This window comes from Onychostruthus taczanowskii, unplaced genomic scaffold (assembly GCF_017590055.1).
Source record: "Onychostruthus taczanowskii isolate IOZ18803 unplaced genomic scaffold, ASM1759005v1 scaffold35, whole genome shotgun sequence".
In the NCBI taxonomy this organism is placed as follows: Eukaryota; Metazoa; Chordata; class Aves; order Passeriformes; family Passeridae; genus Onychostruthus; species Onychostruthus taczanowskii.
In genome coordinates, this window is record NW_024500905.1 from 4,913,822 (window position 1) to 4,941,171 (window position 27,350).

Below are 27,350 nucleotides of genomic sequence, written 5' to 3' on the forward strand. Positions count from 1 at the left end.
CCCCAGTAAGGACATTTCTTCAATATGAGTTCTAAAGACAGTAAAAGGGTTAAATTGACCACTGTAGATATGCATATATCAATTTGTTTTCACAAAATATGTTTTGAATAATGCTTTTCAGTTAAAACAGTAACACTCTAAGTTCAGACCATACCTGCTTTAATGAAGGGGTTTTTTGATGCTCAAATAAAAGGCTTGAAAAAAGGAACTTACACACAAAAACTTGCCACAATTCTTCATCCTCCCTCCCCCCTAAAAATAAAAACAGGAGAGTGTCTGTTGTTATCACAGGTGACATCTCAGAGGTTTCTACTGATTAGGTGTAAATGACCCCACAGTGGCCAGAACCAACAGGAAAAACAGCTTTGTGGGATTACTTTTCAGTGGATTTAGCCAAAAACTAACTGGGGCAGGAGTGACCCAGCTGTGCTGCAAAATCACAGCACTGGATGGGAAATCCAGCTTTGCTAGCCGTGCCTAAGTGAGACATTCTTCCCGAGCAACCAGATGAGGCAGGCAGACAAGAGAAAGCAGTAACTACACGGGCAGGAGATCTCTTACCTGGCCACTGCTGTAAGGTGACTCTAAGGTGTCATGTGGAGCGAGGCAGTCCATTAATTTTCCATTCCGCCGGCAGCCCAGGTGCACCAGGTCTCGGCAGTGAGCATGGCAGGTGTACCTGCAATCTTAAAAACCCACACGCAGACACCAGGAAAAAAAAAAGAAAAAAAAAAAGAAAACAAAACAAAACAAACAAACAAACAAAAAAAAGAAATTAAAATCGCATTTAGAAATTAGATTTGTGCAGGCAGAACATAGGAGTGAGACACATCCTCATTTGCTACGTGACCTCAGAGAAATAACCACCTCTCAAGCGAATTTCCCCACCCGTATCAAAGATAATAATAGCTACAGAGTGCTGGAGATGTAAATTCACCGGAGCGAAGGTGACAGTGCAGCACACCTCCTCCCAGTGTCACACTGACAGGCCTGCAGTGAGCAGGTCTTCAGTTAGATCACGGCTGCATCACTGGGATGGTCTTGCAGAATGTCCATGCCACAAACTAGGTGTTTGCTGTTGCAATGTAAGCATGAAAGGGGCAGTTCTCAGAAAAGACACAACATTTTTGACTTACAGAGAAAAATTCTCCCCGCACAGAATTATTGCTATGTGGTTTTTCATGTTTTAAGCTCTAGGTACTCCTAAGAATATGCACATGAATCTTGAAAACAGAATAAGGGGCTTATCTGAAGCTTAATTATGCTGGTAAATCAAATAGTTGCCTTCAGTAACAATTCAGAAATTTCACTTTCTAGCTATCCAAGTCAACTAAGATGGCTATTAGAAATGTAAATTCATTATAACAGGCAGATGGCCTTATCTCTAGTAAGAAATAGATGATTCATACTCCCTCTAATCTCAAAGAAAGAATCACTTTAAGAGTATTTGCAAAATCAGCTTGTATTTACTTTGAAGCCCTGTTGTGTTTGCTGGTTTTCTGTGTAAGCTGGGCAGAGATCACCATGCCATCTTTGTCTAGGACTGAATGTCACTTTCTATTTTTAGGTTTTAAATTGCTTATAATTTTGCCAAAGAGCAGCCACTTGTACTTCAAGTTTCCATGCTGGGGAACATCATGCTGTTTGTTTTAGAACATTTCGGCTAAAACAATTCAGCCATTTCTAAGAATGACTTTTGGAGGAAATGCTTTAATTTTCTCGAACTAAGCTATGCTTACTTTTTTTTTTTTTTTTCATTGTTGTTACAAAGCTTTACACTTTCAAGATTTTTAGCAAAAGATGAATTTCTGGATGGGCTCTTTTGTTCTCTTATCAGCTTCTCAAGAATTTCAGTTTCTCTTATGTTTAATTAGATTCCCATTGCAAAAAATAAATTCTTGAACCTTCCTATTTTCAATCCATACTCATCATGCTGTTATAGGGCAAGACAGCAGAGTGTTCCCTGAAACGATGTTACTCTTGGCTAGGGACTGGATCTTTAATGTAATACCATCAGACCATTCAAAAGTACAAATTATAATGTGGATAAAGTGTAAACCTGCAATCACATTCCTGCACCTGATACAGAAATTATGTTACACTTGCATTAAGGCAAGATTAATTGTATTTATTTGGTACAAAGTCAGCCTGTCAAAACTTTTTCAACACAGCAACCCAGCATAGTGAGTCCATTCTGGATCAGCACTGCGAGGCAGATAACTGGGATGTTTCTGATCTTAAAACAGACTGACTTCATCATAGCAACTATATCACAACAATATCACTGTGTCTCAAGTCACACTCCTCTTGAGATGTCAGCAAATAGCTTCCAGCTAATTATGGGTTACAAAGGACCCTGTTGCAGTATAAATCAAAGCACTGAAAAAGACTCAAACTCACAAAACAGTCACTGTATTTAATGCAGAATTTGAAAAAGGTGAAGCAATACAGAAGACTACAGAGACAAATAAAAAGAATGGTTAGGCAGCTTATGGTGCCCAGGAGAATTTATAGCTGTCCCTACATCCTTGTGTGATGCTGGCAAGTCACGTTAGGCTTGCTTCAGTTGCTGCCTAATTTCTCCTGGGTTCCGCATTTGAGCTCCTTTATCCAAGGTTTAGTAAACATGGAGTACTCCCAACTAGAGCTGAAGACAGGGAGAACTGTGCTTTTGACCCAAATGAGGGTTTCCCAGGGCTCTGTTTTAAGCTTATGCAGCTGGGATTATTTTTCAACTGACTCATGCACCTCATGAAATTCTGGAGGAGACAGAACACTCATTTTCGTGGATGCCTTGAGAAGAGAAGGATTTTGTCTTTGGGAAGGGACCCCATAAGACACAGTGGAAAAGCCAAGAGGAATAAATAAAATTTGGAGCCATTGTTCACCACGTAAAGGAACAGGGCATCTCCACGAGAAAGCCAGGATGGGAGCACTGAAATAAAAATTACATTACAATGCATAAGCAAAAGAAGACCAAATGAAAGTAGTATTTTAATTTATTCTTTTTTCCTTAATTTCTGTGTTTTTTATTTTGCAAGTTTAGTTACCTTCTTCAGAAAAAATGGTTATAAGATTGCGTTGTATGCCCACCTTTCAATTCTCCCCTGTAGTTCTGACAGAGCTGACAATTTCAACCACAAATACCCTAAAAGCTAATTAAGATTTATGAAAATTATCTCCAGGCTGAAGGAGGGAAACCCAAACTAACACCCACACTCAGGGCAAAACTGGCAAAATTCAGCTATTATGCAATTGTGTGGCCATGTCTGGAGAAGCAGCTACTGCACATCACCTGCAGGGTGAGGAGGTTATGGGGAATGTCCTACAAATCTGTAGGACAACAGGGTTCACTAATTCCCCAACTTCCTGTCACTGCACAATTGTATGTACTGAGCATGCACCAATTCACAAATAATATTAGGAGAAAATCTGTTAGCTAAACAGTGTTCTGAAACAGGATTACTTATTCAGTTAGGAAGCATTAGCTCTCAATGCTATTTTGTTTGCCATTTATATTCATTTTAATTTGTGAGTCCATAATGTCATTTGCAAGACAAACCCATAACTTACACCTCGCTGTTATAGGCATAATTACAAAAAATATGAAAGCTTCATCTCTAAAAAAGCTTCGTCTCTAAAAATGTTTCAATTTTAAGCTAGATTTTAACATACTGTTTGTAAGTTTAATAAGGAAGATTAGAAAAAGGATTTTTTTTCCCTAAAACAGTGGATGTATGTATGATCTTTTTTCATGCATGTTTTAGCTTTAAATATATTAATTCATTCCAATTGTGGCATACAATGTTCCACAAAAGTTTAGACAGCATCAAATTGTAAAAATACCTTCTTCTGATAAACCTTTACTGGAGCACTCCCAAAATTTCCATGAGTTCAAAAAGTAGCTGTAATTCTGCAAAGACTGTTATGGTCATCAGATCATGGATTGCTATATCATTTCTGCTTGGAAAGCAATCAGAATCAGGTGCTCTTTCCTGATGTGGTCTGAAATGAATCCTGTTCTTTGAAATCAGAGCTCTGTGGACTTAGCACATTTGATAAAAGCATTCACTGACAATTAGGAAAGCTAATAGTTTTATTTTACTGATGCTCAGACTGTCATGTACACTGAATTTATATATGAAAATGATGCATCAATGCATATTAATTAAGAAAATTGTCCTGAATTATTAAGAAATGCAAAGTATCTATTTATTAAACATATAAATATTATGTTTTGGAAGTTTCATTGTCAACTACTGAGATATAATGAACCTCCTTATGATTTATTATTCTATTGCAACAATGGCTTTACTAGACTCACAGAAAAAAATAAGTTATATTATTGCTAGAAATCAACACCACTCCTATCCTGCCCTTATGGGGGGCGAACTGTAAGGCTTCAGCATGTTCTTTTTACATGAATGGACCCTTCCTGATGTTTGGGTTTTCTTCACCCAAAACTTGACTTTGTCTGATGGCTTGTAAATAGCTGCTCCCATAACCAATTTCTCCAGGGCAGTGCAGCAGAAAGCCAGCAAAGAGCAGGTAGGAACCCCACAGATGCTCCAACATCAGGACCTAGTAACTAAGTATTACTAAAAGAGGCAGAGGCAGCAGAAGCTCAGTAGCAAAGTCTGTCTATCCTGCTGTGGTGACCCCTACCTTGGAAATGTGTCATTTAATTTCTGTGAAGGCCCAGACAAATTTAACTTCCAAATGGATATGCAAAATGTAAGTTGTGCCTAAACAACTGAAGCACATGGAAAGTTCAAAGCCAAATTTGAATTACCTTTGCATTATTTATCAACCACAGTAAAAAGTCTTTATTAGAAAGTGTGAGGAGGATACACGACTTGGTCCAGCTACTGTGTTGGGAAGTTAGCAAGTAAAATCATCTTTACATGAGAACCTGTGACTTGGTTCCCAGAAATCAGAAGAGAGTTTTACTGCTGTGCTTGCTCTATGGAAAGTATGCCTGTAAAGCTTCTTGGAAAAATTATTCAAACTATGTGAGGTGTTTAGTGCTTTAATTTTTAATCCATTTTCAGCCAGCAGATAACAAAAGGAAGGAGAATGAAGTTCAGCTATATTTCTCCTGAAAGACAGAACGGAACTGTGTTTTTTCTACAATACATTGGTATCAGCACATCACATTTCAGTTAATGCTTAATATATGTTGTGTTGGGGTTTTTTGCTGATGCTCAAAAGTGTACATTGTAGTTTGATGCTAAAGTTGCTACAAAGATCTTTTTTAACAGTTGCACTCAGTTCTCAGTAATGGAATGAGAAACCTATTTGAAATAAACAGCCTTCAGAAAGCTCTAAGCACAGCTACTAGGATGGGGAGATCTTCTGTAACATCAGTTCTATCTCTATGACATACTCTTTATTTCTGCTTGTTTGTTTATCTGTTAGTCACACTTAACACCAGTCTGAGATTAAGTTCTAACTGTATTTCCCAATTAGTGATTTTTAAGGGATGGCTATTATTACAGATAAGATAGGATTTCTGAGGTCCTTATGGCCATCCTTTCCCCTCAGGGATCTCTGTGTGTATTTTGTGCTCCTTCCTCATTGAGAACCTGCACAAGGCTTAGATCAGTGAAGTCCAGCAAAGCCCACATCTTCCAAACTCCTGTAAAGCTGTGACTATCTACAAGTACCACTTAAGGCCTTCTGCTGTGTCTCTGTAGACTCTGCTCTCAATAGGTACAATGACCATTCACAGCCACAGGACCTGAGGCCGTTTTTGGGATACACACTTCCCACAGAGAGGATCCTCAGTCATTATCCCAAGAACAGAAAGACGATAGAACTGGCTTAACTTGCTGTCCAGGGAAATTCTCCAAGAAGCACTTGAACTGCAGCCCTATCTGTAAGTGTCACAGCCCAATTCAGGGTCAGGAACCCTGCCCTGGAAACAGGAGGAGCTCCTGTAACAGTCTCTATTAAGAGACTGTTAATGCCCTATTAAGAGCATATATTTGGACCTCAGCAGAAGACAAGTGATTTAATCAAACTGTCCAGGTTCCAACACAAATGCTTGTGCTGTTTCTGTTTGCCAAGTGTCTGACAGAGCTGGAGTTTGGGTACTGTGCAAAAAAATTGCCATATTCCTCACCAGTTTCAGATTCAGAGTTTTTAGATAGCAGTTTATCTATCATCTAGGCAGGCAACAACCCGACTCTGCCACATGCAAAGGACATCACATTTGCAAAGCAGGAGGGAGTGATCAGTCTTTTGGAAAGAAGAAAACACTTCCCTGAGTGAATCACTTCCCTTGAGATCTTCAAGGGAGGCCCAAAGCAGAAAAGGAGGTACAAAAATCAGCAGCCTGCATGAACCTGGGGCTGTTTGCTGTCCTTGCTGCCTGGGAACTCAGGGACCCTATTTCTGATTTCATGCACCAGATAGAAAATAATTGGTTAATACCTAAATTCAGCCTCCCATCTGCAAAACAGGAAAGAATGACAGGTATTTTAGAGTAAACAGCCTGAACTGAATTTTTTTTCAGATTCTGCTGCTGGTACCTCTATAAACCTCCAAAATTCTGTCATCTACCTTAGAGCCTTTAAACACTTTTTTTTGGTATGAGCTAATGTTAACACGGTTTGTGCCAGATGGTTTGCTAGATAACTGGTAACCACCAGGACACATGTGTTCTGTGTCATGCTCATCCTTGGCCGGGGGGAGGTGATCAGGCATGCTGGCCAGGAATGGCTTCTCCTGGCAGCTCACCAGCTTTCCGAGAAGTGGAAGGTGACATTGCCATCTAGCTGCGTGTTGAAAAACTGGGATGTAGGTGTTAGCATGGATAAAGCATCTCTAAGAGACCACAGCCAGGGAAGGCTGCTGGCAGCTGCCACAGAGAAGGTCCCTGACTGAGGGAGGATTCCCCACTCTTGGCACCAGTGCCAGGAGAAGGGTCAATGATTCAGCTACTGAAATCTACACTGGTTCTCAGATGCTTAAACATCTCTGAGCCCTAAGTGACCTGCCCCTAAGAGACAGAGGAGTGTAAATCCCAGTGATTTACTCTGGAGTATTAAAGAATTAAAATCAATCTAATTGGTTGATAAAGCTTGTTTGTACTTTTATCAATGTGAAAACCCTCAAGTCTTCTCCCTCCTTCCAGCGTTGTCAACATTATCCAGTGAAGACTTGTCACAGGAGACTCTTGCACAAACGTGGGATCCTACATAACCAGCCTATAAACAGTTTCTGTTTCTGCCCCTGAAATCTATTACACTTCTTTTGGCCAGATACTGCTCTGCATACAGTCCTGTTTACAGTCACCACTCCCACAGAAACAGAACACCCAGTGTTTGCCAGACCACCCTGAAATAATCACAAAATCTGTTTGCAAACAAGGCTGAGAATATTCACTTCATTCAATAGAGGTATGGGTTAAAACATAAAGTTGCAATAGTGGAAATATTTTTAAAATGAAAGCCCAAAACAAGAAAAATCAGGTTTAGGTTATGTTTACTTCTCACAGTCTCCTTCATCTGTTTCAGCATCATACCTGGCTGGAGAGCTGCCACATCCCCGCCCCAGGCTATACCATAGCTATTGTGGTTTTGGGAGCTCTTAGTATGCCAGTTTCTGGGAGGCAGACTGAGAGGTGCATGGCTGAGCTCTCCCTCCCCAGGAAGCCTGGAATGCCTCCGTGCTGTAAGGGCTCCCCTGCAGTTACCTGGGCACAGGAACACCACAAAATAATGCAAGAGTGTGAGGGAAAGGAGAGGCCTCAGTTCTTCTTTAGTCCTCTTCATATACAGGCATCTATGGCATTCTTTAGGTTTTTTAACTTCCAGGTTACAGCCTAAGAAGCAGCTTCCTTGGGCTGATTACATTGCTTTTGCCCGGAGCGTTGAGACTCCTGCTTCTCCATGCCAGATAGGGGTGGGGAGGCCAAGTTCCTCTGTGCAGTAACTCCAGACAATGAATTAGAGAGGAAACTTGGCAGATACCTTGACATATCACCATGTCTGTCCTTTCATGACAAACTTCAGAGAGTGCTATTTGTACACTTGACCCAGCGAACCACACACCCCTCCCACACAGGCCCATAGGCTCCAGAAAATCTGATGGACCTGGATAGTGTCAGCCTTTACTGACCACATGTACCAGTGACAAAACCAGGGTACCACGTAGGAACTGTATCTCTTCTTCAGCTCAAGAGCAAAAAGATTGCATTTCTGGAACAGAAAACAAAACTTATTCTCCATTTCTGAACTGCAGTGAAGTTATTCCACACACACACACACAAAAAAAAAGTGCCCCATAGGTAAAATCCTAGATTTGACCTGCCCTAGAAATCAGCTTACAATAATTCATTTACATTTTATTTCCTACAGATCTATTGATTTTAAGCTTACTTGTGCAAGCCTGCAGCAGCTGTTAGATATCTCTACCCATCATGAAGCAGCATGGGGGAAAAGCAGAGGGCTGAGCCCCCGGCCAGCATCCAGCTCACAGCCCTGTGCTGTGCCACACACAGCCCCCAGAGTCAGGCTGGAGGGACAGATGCTAGCAGCTCCCCAACGAGTTCTGGCTGCTCCACCTTTTGCTACCTGCTCCATAAGGCCAAGCAGCCTGAGAGGTGTCTTGGCATTGCACTGAGCAACACTTGCAGCAGCAATGTGGCAGCAGGGTGGCTAGGATGGTGAAATGGCAGCTATGGCCCCTTTCCTCTGACAAACCTGCCCACAGGCATTTGAATCCCAGCTACCAACCTAATCCACCAGACCCAGTAAATTCTACCAATATTCTAAAAGCAGCTCAGGTTGTCTTTAAATTAAGTTTTCATATGGAGATCACAAAATGCAGCAGGCCAGAGCATACGCTGAATTCCCAGCTTCTGAGGGAACAGAGCCTGAACAGGAATGGGGATATGGGTCTACACACATTCTCACACCTGGTTTTCCTTTTGTGGTGGCTTTGTAAAATGCATTTGAAATCCACCTTTGACAGAATCAAAGGCATTAGATATTACATTCAATAAGCACCTGGCTCGGGAACACATTGCTGCATACACTTCTGCACTGCAAATACAATGGAAAGAAATAGCAGAATTTCTTTTTAAAAAGTCAAAAATCAGTCCGAAGTATTTATGCAGTTCCACTACGTGTCATGTCATATCTTGGGACTTCCACTTGCTTTGACTGTTATCCTCTTTCCAACATTAAAAACTTAAACAAATGGGTACAATATCCCTTCCACGTAAAAAAACAGAAGTGAGCTTTCACTTGTGTATGCAAATCCAATAAAAATACTGCTTTTGAAAGCACTTACTCTAGTGCCCTCTGTTGCTAATTCCTCGAAATAGCCAGCATTATGGATACTCGCAAAGCAGCACTTCCTTTTGTTTTCCTTTTAGGAGAAACACAATGAAAACACAACAGGAAAGAAAAGTATACTTTAGGTCTCTCCATCTGTGCACTCCCAGAACTGTGAGTTCCTGACCCGGCCTGACTTAACAAAATCCCTCTTCTTGATGGAATTAGTAACAAACAAGAGTTTCAAGTTCACAGAGGAGATGAATCATAGAAAAACAGTCCTGAGAGCTCAGAAGATCTCCCTACTTTACCTGGGCACAACACTGGATTAGGAGTTAATTCTGAGTAGCTGCTGCAGGATCAATGGTCACTCCATTAGAGGGGTGAAACAGCAGTTACATCCTACCAGGACAGAAGCCAGACCTTTAACTGACAGATCACATGAAATTTAAAATCTTGGACTCTCTGCCAAACAAAACCTGCAGTCTCTTCTGTTTAAATGTAAGATGAGAAAAAAAGTTGACTCAAACCCATCAAATTAAATGAAGTTTAATACAGAAAGAGTTGCACTTGTTCAGATCACCCCTCACGCTGGATACAGCTCAATTCTAAACCTGCTTTTGCATGCTGCATCCAAGCTTGGTCTATGTTTACATCTCAAGATCTAATGTTACATTATCTCTTTGAAACAGGTAATTCCACAAGACTAATTTATTAATGTTACTCTTCATAAATGACCAATTCACAGCTTTTATTTCAGGTGTTATGGGTCACCATGCCAGCCCTGATAGTGAATCTTGAAGCAGCTGTACTGGAGAGGTGCTTAGCTAAATGCACAACAGTTGGTCATCATCTTCCACTCATCCTCCTACTAGTGCTGAGGGCAGCAGAGAGGTGCAGTGGAGAGAAACAGCATCTTCCAACTGCTTTTACTTGACATTGGCAAAAGAAACAAGAAACGTAGCACCAACAAGAGATGTAGAGCTTCAGAGCTACAGTTCCCAAATGCCTCTATGCTCTGTGTATTGTCTGTGTTAGGACAAAACCCTCTCCATCGCTCCCAGAGGTGGGCACTCTCCTTCTCAGTCCCCCTTCAAGCTCTGCATGCTCAGCCTGCAAGGGCCACACTGACCCCAGATCCTGCAAGGGCTCCAGTGAACTGTGGGGATGACCAAGAGAACTTTTTTCAGCAAAAAGCACAGGAGACTTATAGGTGCTCCCTGGAAAGTTACAGTAGGAGTCTGACCATAGGGACTGCATAGGTGTCACACTGCCCTGGCCTCAGGGAGACAGGGAGGCAATGGCTTTCACAGCTGGGTTTTGACAAGAACACTGAAACGCAGTGACACTGCCTGTTCATTAATTTCCCAGCTATCTAGTCTCCCAAATGAAGGCATGCTGCCTCTACATACCCAAGCTATTGCCAGAATAGTCCAATTGAAGAGGTCACAGAAGGACATGGGCACTTACAGCATAAGCCATCGTAAGTTAGTTGGCCAAATATGAAACAATAAAATTCATTTAGAAATATTTGAACCTAAGACAATCTAAGTTGACATACTGATCTAAGATTGTCCTCCCATCCCATACGTGTTATAGATCTCTTTTTTCAGTTGGATATATTTTGAAGAGACAGCTGAAAGGTTGAGTTTTTGTACTGCATGATCAATTAAAGCTTTATATGTTAATTCTTTGAGGAGTTTAAAGCATATCATAAACATAAACATGTAATAAAAATATCATAAAGCAAGTTTAAGGCATATCATCATACCCATGTAAAGATTTCCACTTATTTTCCATAACACATATTCTTACATAAATGTAATTTAATATTAGATGCTTAGCCATTCTGACCAAAGGTCTTTTGAAATTAATAAAAATATTCTAACTTTAACATTAGAGAAGGACTAAAGGAGTTACTCAATAGAGCAGAAAAGCTGCAAAAAATGTCAACCAACAGCAAAAGGTAAAAAGCACCTTCTGGCTGCCTGAAATACATTGGCAGTTTAAGATTCTGTTAATAAATTCTCACTTTCTGCCCTCTGAAAGAACCTTCTGAAGTACCTAGTAAAAACAGTAGCTCAAAATGATGAGAACTCTCACCAGATGAGAATAAAGGTCTTCATGAGCCAGCAGAATTTGGCAAGAAACAGGACACAAAATCACCCACCTCAGACAGACTTGATTTTTGTAGTTATTTATTTAGTGCAATGGCTGCAGAACAAGCAGGGTTTGCCCCTGGGGCAGTTTTCCAAAGTTAAAAAAAAAAAAAAAGTCAGCAAGCATTGTGCTTTTTATGTTTTCCACAGGATAATATGGAATTCTCTTCTGAGCATGTCTAAAATCTGTTTTTTTTTCTATATAATCCTAAACAATATCATAAAGGTTTAAATCAATGCAGATCATAAAATTATCTCTTCCGGGGGGGTGCATTAGTTGCTTAAGGAGAAACTGGATGAAACAGTAACAGTTATGAGATCTGAGCCACAAAATTATCTCAGACTAATCCTTAATTGTTAAAAATTATCTTAAACCCTTAAGCAAGAAGATTTATTTGTCTTACAAAGCTTTTATTGCAGCTTCAATTATCATAATATTGAATATTCCTATTTTTCCAGACCCTCTTTACATCTTGTTACATTCCTGACCTCAGCAGCATCCTCTGGTAATGAGTTCTACAATTTAATTACATGCTGAATTAAAAATAATTTTGAAAAATCCTTTTGTCTGCTTTATATTTGTCACCCCTCACCTTACTCCTCTACTACGAGACAGAGAAAATGGAGTTACTTGTCTATTTTGAATTTTTGCATCATTCTATAGTCTTATCATGGCCCTTCATGATATTTTTTCTAATTCCTTTGTCTTTCAATGTCTCTCCCTGTACATAAGCACTTTATCATGATAAAATTTCTAGTCACATGATGTGCCAGCATAAATTCTCCTAAAATGCTGTAGGAAAAATTCAAACATAATTCAAAGAAATGAAGGCTAAAGTCTACATCCCTTAGTTTAAGCCTCTTATAAAATGTTATGTATAAAATGCAGTTAAAAGATTATCAGCTATATTTAGTACATTCTGAACCGTGTCTAAGACATTTTTTTAATCCTTCAGTAAGTAATTTAATCAAAATCAGCTGCTGAAGAGCACCCACAAATTTTCTTCCTTCTTTTAGAGCTTTGCAAGGAGCACATTAGCTGTAGGCAAAGTCTGTGGTGAACCATCCCAAAGTACTCATCCAAGGACAGGCTGAAAAGCTAAGAATTTTTAGGAACAGCAACCTAATTATGCTTTAACAGCTCTTTCTAAAATTGTGTCAAATGCACCTTTCTGAACACAGTGACCTACAGTACTTAATTCATTGTTACACTTAAACTAATTTTGTGCTTTGGCAGATTTTGTTTCTGGGTCAAGCAGAGAGGACAAGGCATCCTGAGACATGGAGTGATAGAAGCAGAACAAGAACAACAAGTCTGAGGGTACTATGCAGAGGCACAGTGCCCACCTCTTGGGTCACATCATGGATGAGATCACCCAAAATCTATGACAAAGCATAAGAGAGAACATAACCTCTGATCTTCCTAACATGTCCAAATAATGATATTTTCTCTTTTGTTGTTGTTAAAAATGTTAATGTATCTATTAAAGCACAAGCAGCTAAAATTATCAGTATTACTGAAAGCTTTAATTGCCAGCTGGGATATTCATCTGTGGGGCAAGCCTAGTGACACAGAATTGTTCTGCTGGGCCATCCTGAATAAGAAATTCTGTTAGTGCCAGTACTGGAGTAAAACCCACCAGAAAGACAGCAAAAAGTTGAATTCTAGTATGCTGGAAGCAAGGGTAAATATTTGTGTACCAGGGGATGGTAGCCAATCCTGCTCAGGTTAGATGGTCAATATGCTCAGGGTAGGATTTTGTGTTGAACAGCTCTCTCAGAAGGACAGAAGGGCACCTTGGCAAAAAATTACCAAAATGTGGTGTTTCAGAGTCGAGGAAGTTGAGGAAGTGGATAATTCTGTAATTCACCAAAAACTAAAGGAAAATTCTGGACACTGAAGAAGAAGGCAGAAATGTTCATGGACTTCAGGGTAGCTAAGGTTTAACTAACAGGTGTAACTGGCTGTCTTTGTAAAGACTAAAGAGCAATCAGGAGCTGTGTCTCCTCCCCTGTGAGAGGAGCATCAGGACTTCAGCTTCCAGTTTATGAGATTGGTTTCTGTAAACTTACAAGAAATTTGAGTTGAATTTTCACACTCAAATTTTTTCTGCTTGGACTCAACCTTCTGCTGAAATGACACATTTCCATGAAACCCACAATTTTGTGACAAATATCTCATTGCACAGGTAGCAAATTACTTTTAGGGCACTTCAGACGCTATTTACAAATTCAGTTCAAAACAGATGCTAAAACATACACTAAAATGATAGCAAAAAGGTAAATCTTATTCAAACCACTAGATGCAGAGGGAAAAGGAAACCAACCCACAAGAAGTATTACTTTTAAAGCACTCAGAGTTCACCTTGTTTCTTGTTACAAGTCATGGATGCACTTATTTTTTTGCAATACTGGGGGAAAAGATAACTGGCATGCAAACATTTTCACATATGTGCAACCCAGCTAGCAATTAAAGCTCTCTATAACATTTATTGATAGTTTCTACAGTAGTAAAAGAGGTGCAGGAATGCTCTGATGTGTTATGAGGACTCAGGATGACTTCATGTATTAGAAGGACCTGAGATTACCAGTATTCCAAGGGAGGTTCAAAACTCCAGATTCATCAAGGAAAGTTTCATACAGACTTCAGTGTCCTGGGATTTTCTTCTGAATATTTGAAATCTGTGGACTCCTTTGGGAAGAAGTCGTGTGTCATTTAGACATGGGGCCTAAAAACCTTTCTGTGACGGATTTCAGATGGCACAACCCCCTTCAAGAGTCACAGATTTGTTGTCTGAAGTACAACACTAAACTGCTTAGCTGTGGAACTGACCCAAATTCTACCCCATGCAAATACAAACTTGTTATTAATGTCGCAGAATTGACAAGTTCACCATCCTGTTCCAGAGTCCCAACCAAAAGGAAACTGACCTTGTACCATTAGTCCCTTAAGAAGAACAGGAAGAACTCGGCTTCCCCCGCTCTGGCAGTGCACGTTCTTCCAGACCCCTGAGAACCAACCTCAGCCCCAGCCTTCACAGACCATGCTCAAGGGACAAAACCGTGTTTGGGCTTTAAGGGTGTTTGTGAGAAAGTTAATCTGAGAGATGCAAACAGTTTTCTGCCAGGCCTGGACAAGGACCAGAGCACTGGGTTGCTGTGAGGAACAATGCCTTTTACTGACTGGTGGGCTGAGCTGTACTGCATTTCAGCTGATGAAATGGAAGGGAAGGCAAGTGCATCACTGCTGAACACAAGCCCCTCTAAGCTGCCCATCACTCTGTGTGAATGAGTTAAAGTCTTTAGTCAGTTCAGTCTTTGCACAGCCTTCTAGATCAATTAACAGTTCAAGGCAATTTCAAATAATTTTCAGGTAATTATTTGAGTCATATTAGAGCTCTTATATATATACCTAAGGGAGAAACACAGCAAAAGCAAGATACCAAATATCAGTGATGTGAATAAATTATGCAGCTGTAAGGGAACTCTTTGTCAGAACATGCCTGATGAAACTTCTATTGCATTTCCAGAATATTTTGACAGTTTTGCCTAATGAGCCTCCAAGAATGCAAAAATGCAAACAATTCTGGAGTGGAAAAGTTAACCAGTTCAATGGAAACAGATTTTTTTCCTTTTCTTCCTTTTTTTAATTTTTGTTTTTGCTTTCATTTTCTTTAGCAGGAAAAAAAAAAAAAATCTGGGGAAAAATAGCAGCAGACTTACCAGGAGATTTCCAGAGAAGTTTGACCGTCCTTCTCCTCGAGCTGCTCAATGATTTAGGAAACCAGTAAAAAAACCGTGCTATCCTCCTGATGGTTTTGTTCAGATCATTTCTCACTGCCATGGCTGAAAGGGCTCCTCAGCTACAGCAGGAACAAGAGGCACATGTATCCCGAGCAGAGAGGCGAGCCCACCAACGCCCGAGCGAGTGCGCTGGCTCTGAGCTCGGCGTCAGCCAGCGCGTCTCAGGACCACCTGTTAGTCCTAAATCCCCTCCCTCTCCGCCACTCTGCTCAGAGCCCTCCAGACCTCCCTCTTTATTACAAGAAGCAGCTATTTTAATAGATGCTTCAGCTAAAGAAAGACCAGTGCTCTGGAGTCTTAACCTGTTACTGTGTTTCCGATGATGTTAAGACATGTTTTCTGCAGGAAAGGCTTTGAAGGGCTCCTTTGTTCATCTCTAGCTACCTTCTCCAGGCTGAAAACAAATAAACACCAAAACTAATAGGGACAAATCCTCTTTCAAAATCCCTTAATGTAAATCAACAGAATTTCTCTGGAAAGAGTGTCTCTCAAAGACTTTCTTCTGAAGGTTCTAAGCAGCAAATTTAACAGAGATTTCTATGGATACACACGTTGTTCAAAATGCAGCTTTCCTCTTAATGGATTTTAAGGCAAATGTAAGAGTCAAAACATTCACTGCCACAATTTACTTAAGAATTAAGCATCTGTCAACATACTGTCACTATACAAAGAAATTAACAGCATCTCAGTACATAGCCTACACCTGCTCCAATCATTGTGTATATTAAATTGTTAATCCATTAATTCTATTTACTGCAATGTCCCCTGCAACATTTATCATGACTTCTAGTATGTATTTTTAAACAGCAAGTCTATGTAACCATTTCCCAAGGATGGTATGATTTCCTTGACTCTGTGTCCAGCTTCTCACATTTGATTTGATTTTTTTGCTTCTGTTAGATCTGAATGGCAGAAATCCCTGGAAAATCAAGCCTAATGTCATTACAAAACAAAGGTCCTTTTGTATCAACCTTTAAAAGACAGAAAGTAAGGGCTTTGTTACACCAGCTATGTTCACAGCATACAGTTAATAAATCTTCCAGAATTCACAATGTATTTTTCTACACTAAAATATGTGAAGTATTTAACCCCATTTTATTCATCTGACTTTTTTAACATACTGCTGCTTGTCAGGACTGAGGTACTCGTTTCTGATTGCACTTCCTGTTGTCAGTGTGTCTCTAAAAACAAATAAACATTTCCATTTATACTGTATCTGTCACAATTCTTGAGCCAGTGTCAATGTAACAAACAGAAGGCAGGACACAGACCCCTGGATTTTGTTTTGTTTGAGCTCCACCCTTTCATACCAGAAGGAATTTAGTAGCAAAGTGACAGTTTTAGCACAAGCAGGAGGTCTGTCACCCAATTCAGAACAGGCAAGGAGCAGAGTTAAAGGCCCAACAGACAACTTGCCCAACTCAGGAAATAGCAGGGATCTGAGTGTGTATTGGCATCTGCCAAATACAAGATCAAACAATGACTTCTTTTTTTTCTGAATTTTATACATATAAAATTTAATGAAAATAAAAGTGGCATTAAAAAACCAGTACGATTTCACAGTTTCACACCCTAAGTAAATATGTCATAAATTGACTAGTATTGCAATTTGTCAAAGAATCCATATATATATATATATATATATATATATATATATGTCCTTTAGCAGGATCTGAAAGGCACAGGAATATTTTTTTTCACTTAACAGAAAATGCTGATACAGTATCTTTATACTGGTATTTTATGAGGCTTAAAAAATATTCAGTAAAACATATCCAGTTGGAAAAACATAGGGGAATAAGGGGAAAAACTGACTTTGGTGATGACAATAACAAACCTGTGGATGTTTATACCTTACAATGTTTAGTGAAACAGAAATAGGCAAGAGCATAAAACACTGTGTATTACTTTAAAGCAAACAGAACTTACTCTCTACAAAAAACATCGCTGGGATGAATCTGACAATTACACTATGCAACAAACCAGGTAAAACAGATGAGAACACAGACCTGAATTCAAGTTAAACTGAACAGCAATGGTAGTTAGAATACAATCATTTCGCAACTTCTCCATCACTTCACATTTTTAGGCCATAGTCAGGCCAAAATGTAAAGCTAATGAACAAAAGCCTGCCTCCCACAGCTCAGGGATCAGGGGTGTGTGATGATGACAGGGGCTCCTCTCCACCTGAACTGCTAGCTTTGGAATATGAGCCACTGTGCTCTGCACAGGAATGCACTGCTCTCAGCTGGACTCAGGAAAGTCCAGAGTTCCTCCTAAGACAACTGATTCCTCACATTACACTGATGTATTAATATAGTTGAGAATTCACTGTATTAGAAAGGGAAAGGTACTACACAGGGCTGCATATGTACCTTTCAATCTATTCTGACAGAGAGACAGCACAGAGATACTTTCCAAGGAGGACAAAAGGATCTGAAATGTGAGCAGACTCAGACTCTTGATCCCTGCCTCCCTTTAGGGAAAAAAACCATGTAAGGCTTTTTCTGCAACAGACTTCAACCCCCAGGTCATACTCTGCTCATCGAAGCGGTGTCTGGAGGAGGGGAGGGAATGACTGCTGCCTTCATTGCTGTCCCACCTGCCTGGCAAAGGAGGTGAGCAGCTGTCCCCTGTGCTATGCAGGCAGCCTCTGACCTCCACATCCCCACAAGAGTGCAGAGGTCAGAGCTCAGCTGGCCCCCGTGCAGGGCAGAAATGCCCACAGAGCCTCCACGTGTGTGGTGCCCTGGGTGTGTAGCAAGTCACCACCTTGTTGGGAGAGCTGGGTCCACCACACTGCTCTACATCTGCCTCCCAACCCACTTTCTGCATGGCAACCAGCTGGAAAGCAAAGGGGTGTCCATGAAACACCCAGCAGTTTGGACATGTGCCCGTCCACCCTGACCTACAGAGCTCGACAGACCAGCTCTGAGCAGAGGGGATACACAGTGACCCAGTGGCTGCCTACTGCAGCCCTCCCATGGCCACTGACAGTGCTGAAAGAACAAAAAATACCCCAAAGTAACCTTATTGCTACAATAAAATACTCCCAAATAAACAACCAGCAGTGCTTGACTGGAAATATTCTCTTGGGGTATGTGGAGTTCATATATTTTAAAAGCAAATTCTCTGCTAACAAGCATTTTTTGGAGGAACACAGCAGTGCTGAGATACATAAAAATGAAGTCTAATAATCAGGAGGAGTACACACAGTGGTGCCAGATGTGGGGCAGATGCAGAACTCTCTGCTCCCAAGCAGAAGAGCATTTTTCCTCAGTGAGGACTTACTGCCATTTCCACTCCCCCCAGCTCTTAGGCAGCAAACGGCTGAGACGAGTAAAGAATTTCATTTGCTTTGACTTCAACTGCAACTTCTCCATTTAGTCTGGTTTCAGGAACAAAGATCCCCACACACCTGTTCACAGTAAGAACTGTGTGTAGGAAAAGCTGAGTGTATTAAGGAATATCTGCTTGTATACACTGGCAAATGTCCCAGTTAACTAGGCTGAAAATGAGTTTTTGCTTTCTTTGAAGGCAGTAATATATTTGGAAAACAAGGTGGTGTCTTTCCAACCAGTGTGGATGTATGTCACTATGCTATATGCCACACATACAGGCACAGTTCAGTACAGAGAAGCCAGCCTTCACAAGGATATTTTCCATATTGATGGACCTTGAATTTCCAGAGAAGAAAGCAGAGACTTCCAGAGCTCCATAAACTATTTCCCTTCATCGTTTTTTTTTTTTTTTTTCCTTGACAGAGATCTGAAACAGACTACAAGATTTTTGCAATCCAGAACTGGGTTATGCAGAGAAACCTGTACCTATGCACTGAAACAATGGAATGTGTGACACATATTTACCTAGAAATTATAAGCAAAAGCTGCAACCTTCCTTAAATTCTGTTCAGCTGCATGCCAGAGTAAATTTTATCCAACTACCAAAAAAAGGGCCCTGCCTAACTAGTCCCTGGGATTCAGCACTACTGCATTACAGTGACACTGTCAGGACACAGCATCACTGATTGCACATCAAAACATAATTTATAACATCGTGATGTGTGACAAGACTGTGCAGTTGCTAGGAAGTTAATAGAGAACACAACTAATGAAAGAAAAGAAACAAAAAGCTGCTGTATTTGACTTTGAATCAGTGAAACTAGCACAATACTTCCAATTTCCAGCTCAGCTGCTCATCCCTCCCTAATCCAAATAAGCGGCTATATTTGTGAGCTTTCTAAAAAAACTTTGGATTCTCAGCAGCTGCATGTACACAAAAAGAAAGGACTAAAAATTAAACAGTGATTGGCAATCTGCAATTTCCAAAACCTTGCCTCCTTTTGAAAGTAATTGAAGAACTGTAGTATTCAAACTGATGTGAAATACATCTGTTATCAGATGTAATGATCTATTAATGACTCTTTCTGGAGAATAATTTGATTTCTCCCCTTAAGATGTAAGGAGTAGGAAGCTTTCTTCTTAGCAATAGCTCCAATGAAACATATCCTGGATTTTGAGGAGGAAAATCACTGTTCCAAAGCATGCTAGTTCATATTTGTTTAGTTCTTGTTTAACTCTACAATATATTACACTGTAAATAAATGACTTCCTGAATTGTTACACGGGAAAGAATGTCTCTTTGTGCATTCCAGCACATTTCAAGAAGCGTATTTCTTCTTGATTGTTTTCACTATCATCCATTGTACTGTACGGTCATTCCCTGTTTTATTTCAAATACTTTAATCAGTAAGATTTGTTATCATTTACTTTATGTTGTTTTCCAGATGCTGGGAATGTGCAGAGGCAGGCAGGAGCAGCAGAGTACTGTGATGGAAGTGTGTAGGGAGGGCATTGCTGTGCTGGTGCACGGAGCATCGGGAAGGAATGCACTGTTTCCTGGAGACTGCTGTTGCTACAACGTGCTGCACTTGCTCCCTTTTAATGTCCTTTTTACAGCTTTACTGCATGTCTGCAGGTTTGTGCTCAAAACTAAGGCTGAATATAAGAGTATAAAGCCAGAAGAAGGGAACAATGGTGTAATGTGAAAATAACAGATCCATGTTAATCTGAGCTTTGCAATAGATATTATAATAGTAGCAGCAATTTCAGGGAAACTATAGAACAGTCTTTAGGAAAACCACTTTTGTGTGTAAACAGCTACACTGTATAGCAGAGGAAAACTAAAACTCAAGGCTAAAACTGGAGGGAAGATACTGAGTTGCCTTGTAACAGAGTTTGACACATAGGATTTGACTCAGCGCGTGACAGACCAACTTGCCTTTGGGCTTCGGGTGACTTTGTGCCAAAATTAGTAGACTTCTCAGTGAGAGCTCGCAGGGAACTATCACTAAGAGAAAACTGATTGAGGCAGAAAAACAGAAAGGTGTTAAACTTTGCTAAAACAGCACGTTTGTTCATCCTAATCTGATCTGCTTAAGACTTGATCATTTTTTAGGGTGCAAGCAAACTGTGGTCCTCCTTCTTTAGATATCTGCATTGCATAGGAGTGATTACATGCTGTTTGCACTTGAGATTAACAAGGCTGCACCTTGCACATCTCTCCTCTCTTAGAAGAGTAAATATTTCTTACTTTAGCCATGGCAGCTACTAGATAATAAGCGAATGTTTAGAACAGGAGTATAAGAGAAAAATACAATACAAGAGGACTTTCACTGTAACTCTTTATAATTTCTTCCAAGCTCGTATACTCACTGTCAGGCTATGGCACCCAAGCTTCTGCACACAATGCACTCTTGCTTTACTGAGCAAAATAAAAAAGGCATTCCTCAATGCTCAGTACAGTGTGGAGAAAACAGGGATGTCTAGCAGCTCCTAAAGCCACCCTGCCAGCACACTGCTGACCTTCATTTCACTGTCTGGAAGAAGAGATCATTCCAAGAAGGCTGGAGATTTCTGGTCAACGCCACTTAATAACAGAAGGAAGAGCTGACCACAGTCCCTGTTCAAGAGCTGATCTCTAATGTTGGCTTGACCAGTGACCTCACGGGCAAAACATTACTTAATATAGTGGTGCTTCCATCTCTGTCTGCTTAGCTCATAGCAATTCAGAGTGGGGATTGCTTCTCCCTGTCCAAGCATACTATCTATTAAGGACTTACACTGCCCTCCTACTGCTAGCCCTAAATGCAAAAAGACCCCAAACCATTTAACAAAAAGACGTATTATCCAGTAAAACCTTCAGTTTTGCCTTTGTCTCCAGTGTGTTAAAATAACAGATACTAGCAATATGTATCTAGCATGCAGGCACAGCATAATTTAAAAGGCACCTGGATCATTACATCCCACAATGACCCAAACTCCTACCCAAGCAGTGCTAATCTGTTGAACTTTGAGCATGGGATAACTGTATAAAACCAGCATCAAGTCACAGGAAGCTCTTCAAAATTTTCCCATGACAGCAACAAGTTCCTCCTTCATTCCCCAAGACTTTCTCCAAGCAGACAATCAGGAGTTTTCACACTGGCAAGAAATGCCAATCTTTTTATTACTAAGATCTTTGCTTTTCTAAGCACATCATTGCTTTGATGTTTTATTACACATCTCGAATACATGCAGGGTTAGGAGCACTGCCTACAGAAACACCTGTTTGATCACATCTCTATTAGCAGATCCCTTTCTGCTCCTGTATCATCTATCAAATACTGGTGTGTTTGAAACCAAGCCCTATGGCATCTGTGGTCCTTGCCCCTGTGTGTGAAACAAAACACAGGGTATCTCATATCAAGCTGCCCAGGGCAGAGGAGGCTCCTGCCCACTGAAAAAATCCTCTGCGGAGCTCCCAGAGCAGCTCCAAAGCATGTGAGGAAGACAAGTGGGAAAACCACAGAGCATTTTCAGAGTCTTTCTTTTCAGTGATGGCACATGGATGTAAGAGGGTGATTTAGAAAATTTTTCTCTACACTGCCATGCAGCCTCTAAACAACTGCTTGTATTCTTTGTAGTCTCTTAAGTTTGCATCTGAGTCACCCAGACGCTGAAGAACACCATAATTTATAATCAACCACTTATTCATGAGATGGTGAAAACAACAAAAAAGAAAAGTGCTCAGAAACAGGTGAGAGTTTCTACATGGGACAGTGTATGGCTTAGGAGTGGAAGATGGGACTCACACTGTAAAATAAATGTCGAAGCCTGAGAAAACAGGATCCACCATAACCTCAGTGAGGAGTTACCACTCTCTGCAAACAGCAGAGGAAAGAACTCAGCTTTGAGCAGTGAGAACCTTGCTGTGGCTACAGAGACCACAGAAATGCCCCAGGAGGCAGAGAGGCACTGGGGGAGACAGCAAGCATTACTCCTGAGGAGCAAGCTCCACCAAAGCTGCATCCTCTTTCCATCTCCACACCTCTGCCTTTCACCCTGCGTCAGGCCCAGTCCACTGCCAGTGTAGGACACAGTGCCTACAGCACTGCACAGGGATTCATTTTTTCTCCAGTTCTACCAGCCTGCAAGCTCCATCAAACACCCTACTGGGGACAGCAAACCACCCACACTCCTTCAAATGCAACAGGGAGGAAAATAGGGCTCTCTCTGAGCTGAGCTCCACCAGCAAACCCAAACTGTCATCTCCTGCTGCTCCAGCCCCTAAGGAGTCTGAGAAAATGAGGTAATTTTGGATTTAAAAGAAAATATAAAGCACTGGGGAAACTGTGCATCATAAAAAAAACTCTGCAGAAATAATGGGAAAGAGAAGCAGATTCCCACCATTGTTATTTCTAATCTGATGCCCAGTGCTTACTCCATAGATAAAGCTTTCAGAGGTTCCTTCAACTCTGAACAGCTTTGGTAATTCAAGTAGTAAGTCCTGTAGTTTCAGCAACTTAACCCCCTCATTACATTCAATTAAACATGAATGTAGTCCTACTGCAGAGATAATGGACAATGTCTATTATCTTACTTAAACACAATAAAATGTATTTTACACAAATTTGGTGGTCAAAAACGTACTTTCTGAAGGAAAAAAACCCCACTAATCTCTGTTATTGCTCCTTTTCTCCATATTTCACTCTCTACAGGGGCATCTATTTCTTTGCTACTCCTGACAATTAGTAGGCATCTACATAATATATCCTTTTTTCCCCAAGGGTTTTGTGCTGTTGTTTGTTTTTACAGATACTTAAAAATTCTTGTAGGAGGAGAGCTATACTACATATTAAAACATAATACCTCTGTTCTTCAACTGCACTAAAGCAGGAGTCTGCTACTGAATATTCAGAGCCAATATAAAAACATTGTATAAATTGAACAAGGCCCCCACCAAAATACCCAGTTCAGCAGAGAAAAAACAAAGAGAAGGCCCCAACAGGCCCTGACACTGTGCTATACACTTTCCAGGGAATGCTTGCTCAAAAAACAAAGACTGAAAATTTGGTAAAAAAAAAAAAAAAGATGTAGCGAAGAGACCATGTCCATCACTAAATGCAGGAAAGGAGCCACCTAGTTTTCATGGTACCTCCAAGGCATCTGCTTAAATATCTTTAGAAAGTATGAAGTGAAAGTCATGTCAGACCTATAATTTCTCTACAGTCTCTTAAGTGAAGAGTAAAACTTCTGAAAAGGTTTAATTCGGTTTCAACTGGTTCAATGGAAAAATGTAAAATGCAAGGAAAAAGAAAAGTTACAGAAATTAACTAGGAAGTCCAGAGCAAGTGGTCCACAAAGTAATTCCTTTCACACTCCCACCACCAGTCTGTTCTCCAGACTATGAGGAAAGTAGAACTGCTTAGAAAATGTATTTCATAGCCTGGCAGTAGAGGCTTTCATTCAAAGCCATGATAAATGCCTCATTTTTCAAATGGCAAGTGACATGTTGATACAATGCAACAACCTCTTACACTACATAATGCTACACAATGTCAATGAGATATAAGAAATGGAGACCATCTTCAGATTGAGAGAAAAATTGAATGCTAGAAAACAAAACCCACTTTTTGCTGAACTACATTCCATTATATAAACTGGAATAATCCCGATTGCTTCTATTTCAAACAACTTCATGCAGAGAAGTCAGGCCAGGCAATGGAATTCTGCATCTGCACCAGTTTTTTACCCCAAACAACAGAGGTGAAAAGGTGAATAGCAGAGCAAACCTGGGCTGCTAAACCAATTAAGCCTCTCCTGAAAAGGAATCCAAAACAACAGCAAGAAGTCGGATACTACAAAGTATTCTTTCCAGAGGGTTTTCATTACACTTGGCTTTCTTCCTGGGCTGGGGTCCAGGAATATCAGCACTGCCTTACTTCTTTTCAAAAAATAAATTGCTTTCATAATGTGCACCTTGTGCACTGCATTGAAATAGATAATCCTTAATCTTGACTTTTTTCTTCTGTTCTGATCTTTCTTCCCTGAATAACATTAAACTAATTTTTAAACTTTTTATCAGAAGCGTGAAAACTTGTGAATTCCAAACAAAAATCTTACAAAAGGCAGAAAGACCTTTTCTTGCTAGTTCAGGGAGGTGTACCCACCTTATGAGGTACACAAAGGAGTGTAGAAAACCCTAAGACAATCACAGACCCACTGAAAAATGGTAAGAGTAAAGCCTAACCTCTACTGAAGCTCAGTTCAGGAATTTTTCATATACGCTGTGGGGAAGGAAGGACAGAGATACTCAAAGAAATCCCCATTCAATAGAGAAGTCAAAGGCTTTTCTTTCAGAAAAAAAGTGTGTATCTAAACACTTTAAAATTACTCCTTTGATGTGCCTTTTGACTGCTTCCCTACCCCAGGGGAAAGCTCTCTCGCATTTTTATCCTCGTCACTACAGTCACCACGTCTGACTTAGATCATGTCTAATGGCAATGATCTGGTGAGTCTGATCTGACTTCAACCAATACTGAGAGAGGGTAATTTAAATAAATATAGTATTTATGTCTTTGTGATTCAGAATCATGAGAATCTAGTAGATAGATCCCTCTTTATTACCAGATGCCCATCTGGAAGATGCTGTTTTGTTTGGCTTTTTAGATGACGTTAAGTGGCTTCTGGAAAACATAAGTTTCTTTGGGAAACTTTGAGCACTGTCATACCTTACCAGGCAGATTAAAATCTTTGAAAGGTATTTTTAACCTCTGCTGTAATCTCTGCTTTGCAAAGGATACCCAAAGGAGACCATGGTACTTTCACAGAGGCCACCACAGATTTGGCTATAGTCCTGGGTGCGTCCGATTCGGCTTTCAAGGCCAGTCTAGACCCACTTCAGCTGTTGAGCACAGCCGTGCCAGCTGCCTTCCCAAAGCAGGGGACATCCTCTCCTGTATTCACCTGCTCACAGGAGAGCCTGTGACTCTGGGTGTAGACTGACATCAGGCCAGAGTGGATTTAGCGACTCAGCCAGGAGGGCAGCCAGGCACACACTCCTTCAGGTCTTCTGAGCTGTCCTGACCCAGTCCCTCTTTCTGTTGCCCTCAGCCACTTTATCAGCCAGATCTGCTCACCAGCCTGGCTCGCTGGTTGTGCCTGCCAAGTGAGTAAGAACAGAGGTTCTCACAGCAGCACTTGTGCTCTTTAGCTGGTGTTTCCTTTCATCTCCATAGCACTTTACAGCTTCTAAATATTATATTCATGATAGATCATAAAAGTTGAATGTTTCCTCTGCTACTTAAACAGCAATTTAAGAGAGCAGCTTGAACTACTATGCCTCATAAAAATTGAACTTGTCACAGAGGAGAAGAAAAAACATTGTAAGCTGTAATTGTTCAGAGAAAATGTTGCTGCAAGACACATAATCAAATGTGACACTTGAAGTTCTTGTCATGGAGCGTTTGATCATAAAAAAAATTTATTATTTCTAAGGTCTATTTTCACATCAGTGCACTACACATCCTGTCAGAACAAATAGTGCACTAATGCAAACGATAAATAAAAAGTATTTTCACAGCCAAAGTATTTCCATTCCAAGAATAACTGTAAAAATAGAGCTACTGAAAGTGAGTGCAACCATGAGAACTGTGTGTCATAATATGAATTATATTTGTCAGCAGAGGACAGTATGGGGTTATTACATCTCCTTAAAACAGAAAAAAAAACAAAAAGAAAAAAGGAGAAGACTGACCTGTCATTTCCACCCGGCGTTTCAAATACCAGCTGTTAAACAAAGGCTCAGTGATGTCCATCAAAAGTGAACCACACACCTGAGCGTGTCACAGCACTAGGGATAGCACTAGATGGTCCTAGGAAGCGCAGCAGCACTGCAGCTGTGGGCGAGGAACAGCCAGCCAAGTGAACGTGCCCATGGAGATCTATGCTGGAAGTACCCTTGAGGTTACCGTGAAGCCCAACAACGTGGCCAAAGCCTTTTCAGTCAATCAAGGGATGGCAAAAGAGGACTTTTCATCAGCACTAGATTATGTATGTTGCCCTACTGTAAAGGACAGGAGCTAAAAGGTGAACAAATAGCTGTGTTTTAGAGTGTGGCATTGGTAATAAAAGGGGTGCAAAGGAGGAAAGTTGCTTTCTATGCAGGAAAAGGAAAACGCGTCTTTGCCTACTAAGAACCGGAGCCCAGAGAGTGAAAGTACGTGTATATACATGCTGTGTTCGTGGGACATGCGACACACTAACGCAGCTTTGCCTTGGGCTTGACGCTGCCGGCCGGGGAGCAGAGCGCCTGGCTTTGGGCAGGGCTGGGAGCACGCACCAGCCCTCAGGGCAGCACGCCGCACACCCTGTGACACCGTCACCTTCCTGCCGGCTGGGGACGGAGCACTTTTACCTGGATTACCCTGCATCCATCCCCATGCCAGGCCCGTGTCCCGGCAATTCAGCTCCCGCTCGGCAGCCGTCGCGCTCCAACGCTCCACATGGCGACACGCTGGCTCCCGTCGGGGCTGGGCGAGGAGCGCGTTCCCTGGCGCGGATCGGGAGCCGCCTCACCCGGCCCCTCGGTTTGTGAGGGTCTCCGTCCCCCCGGCCCCGCCGCTCCCGGCCCCGCTCCCTGCTCCCCGCCGGAGCCGCTCACCCGCGCAGCGCAGGCCCTGCGAGAGGACGAAGCGGCAGCACAGGTCGCACCACGCTCCCGCCGCCGCCGGCCCGAAGCGGTGCGGGGGCTCCGGCGGCGGCGGCGCCTCGAAGATGGTGCG

At 41.2% G+C, this 27,350-nt stretch overlaps 1 protein-coding gene across 1 annotated transcript in view; it reads right to left on the bottom strand.

Moving 5' to 3' along the window:
- RASSF3 (Ras association domain family member 3) overlaps nt 1-15,287 on the bottom strand; it is a 93,781-nt gene extending 78,494 nt beyond the window's left edge. Inside the window, exons 1-2 of the mRNA XM_041411338.1 lie at nt 15,167-15,287; nt 562-686 (exon numbers count right to left, since the gene is read on the bottom strand). Of these exons, the coding sequence (XP_041267272.1) occupies nt 562-686; nt 15,167-15,287 (246 nt within the window). The remainder of the gene's footprint in view (nt 1-561; nt 687-15,166) is intronic.
- Between the last annotated feature and the right edge of the window lie 12,063 nt (nt 15,288-27,350).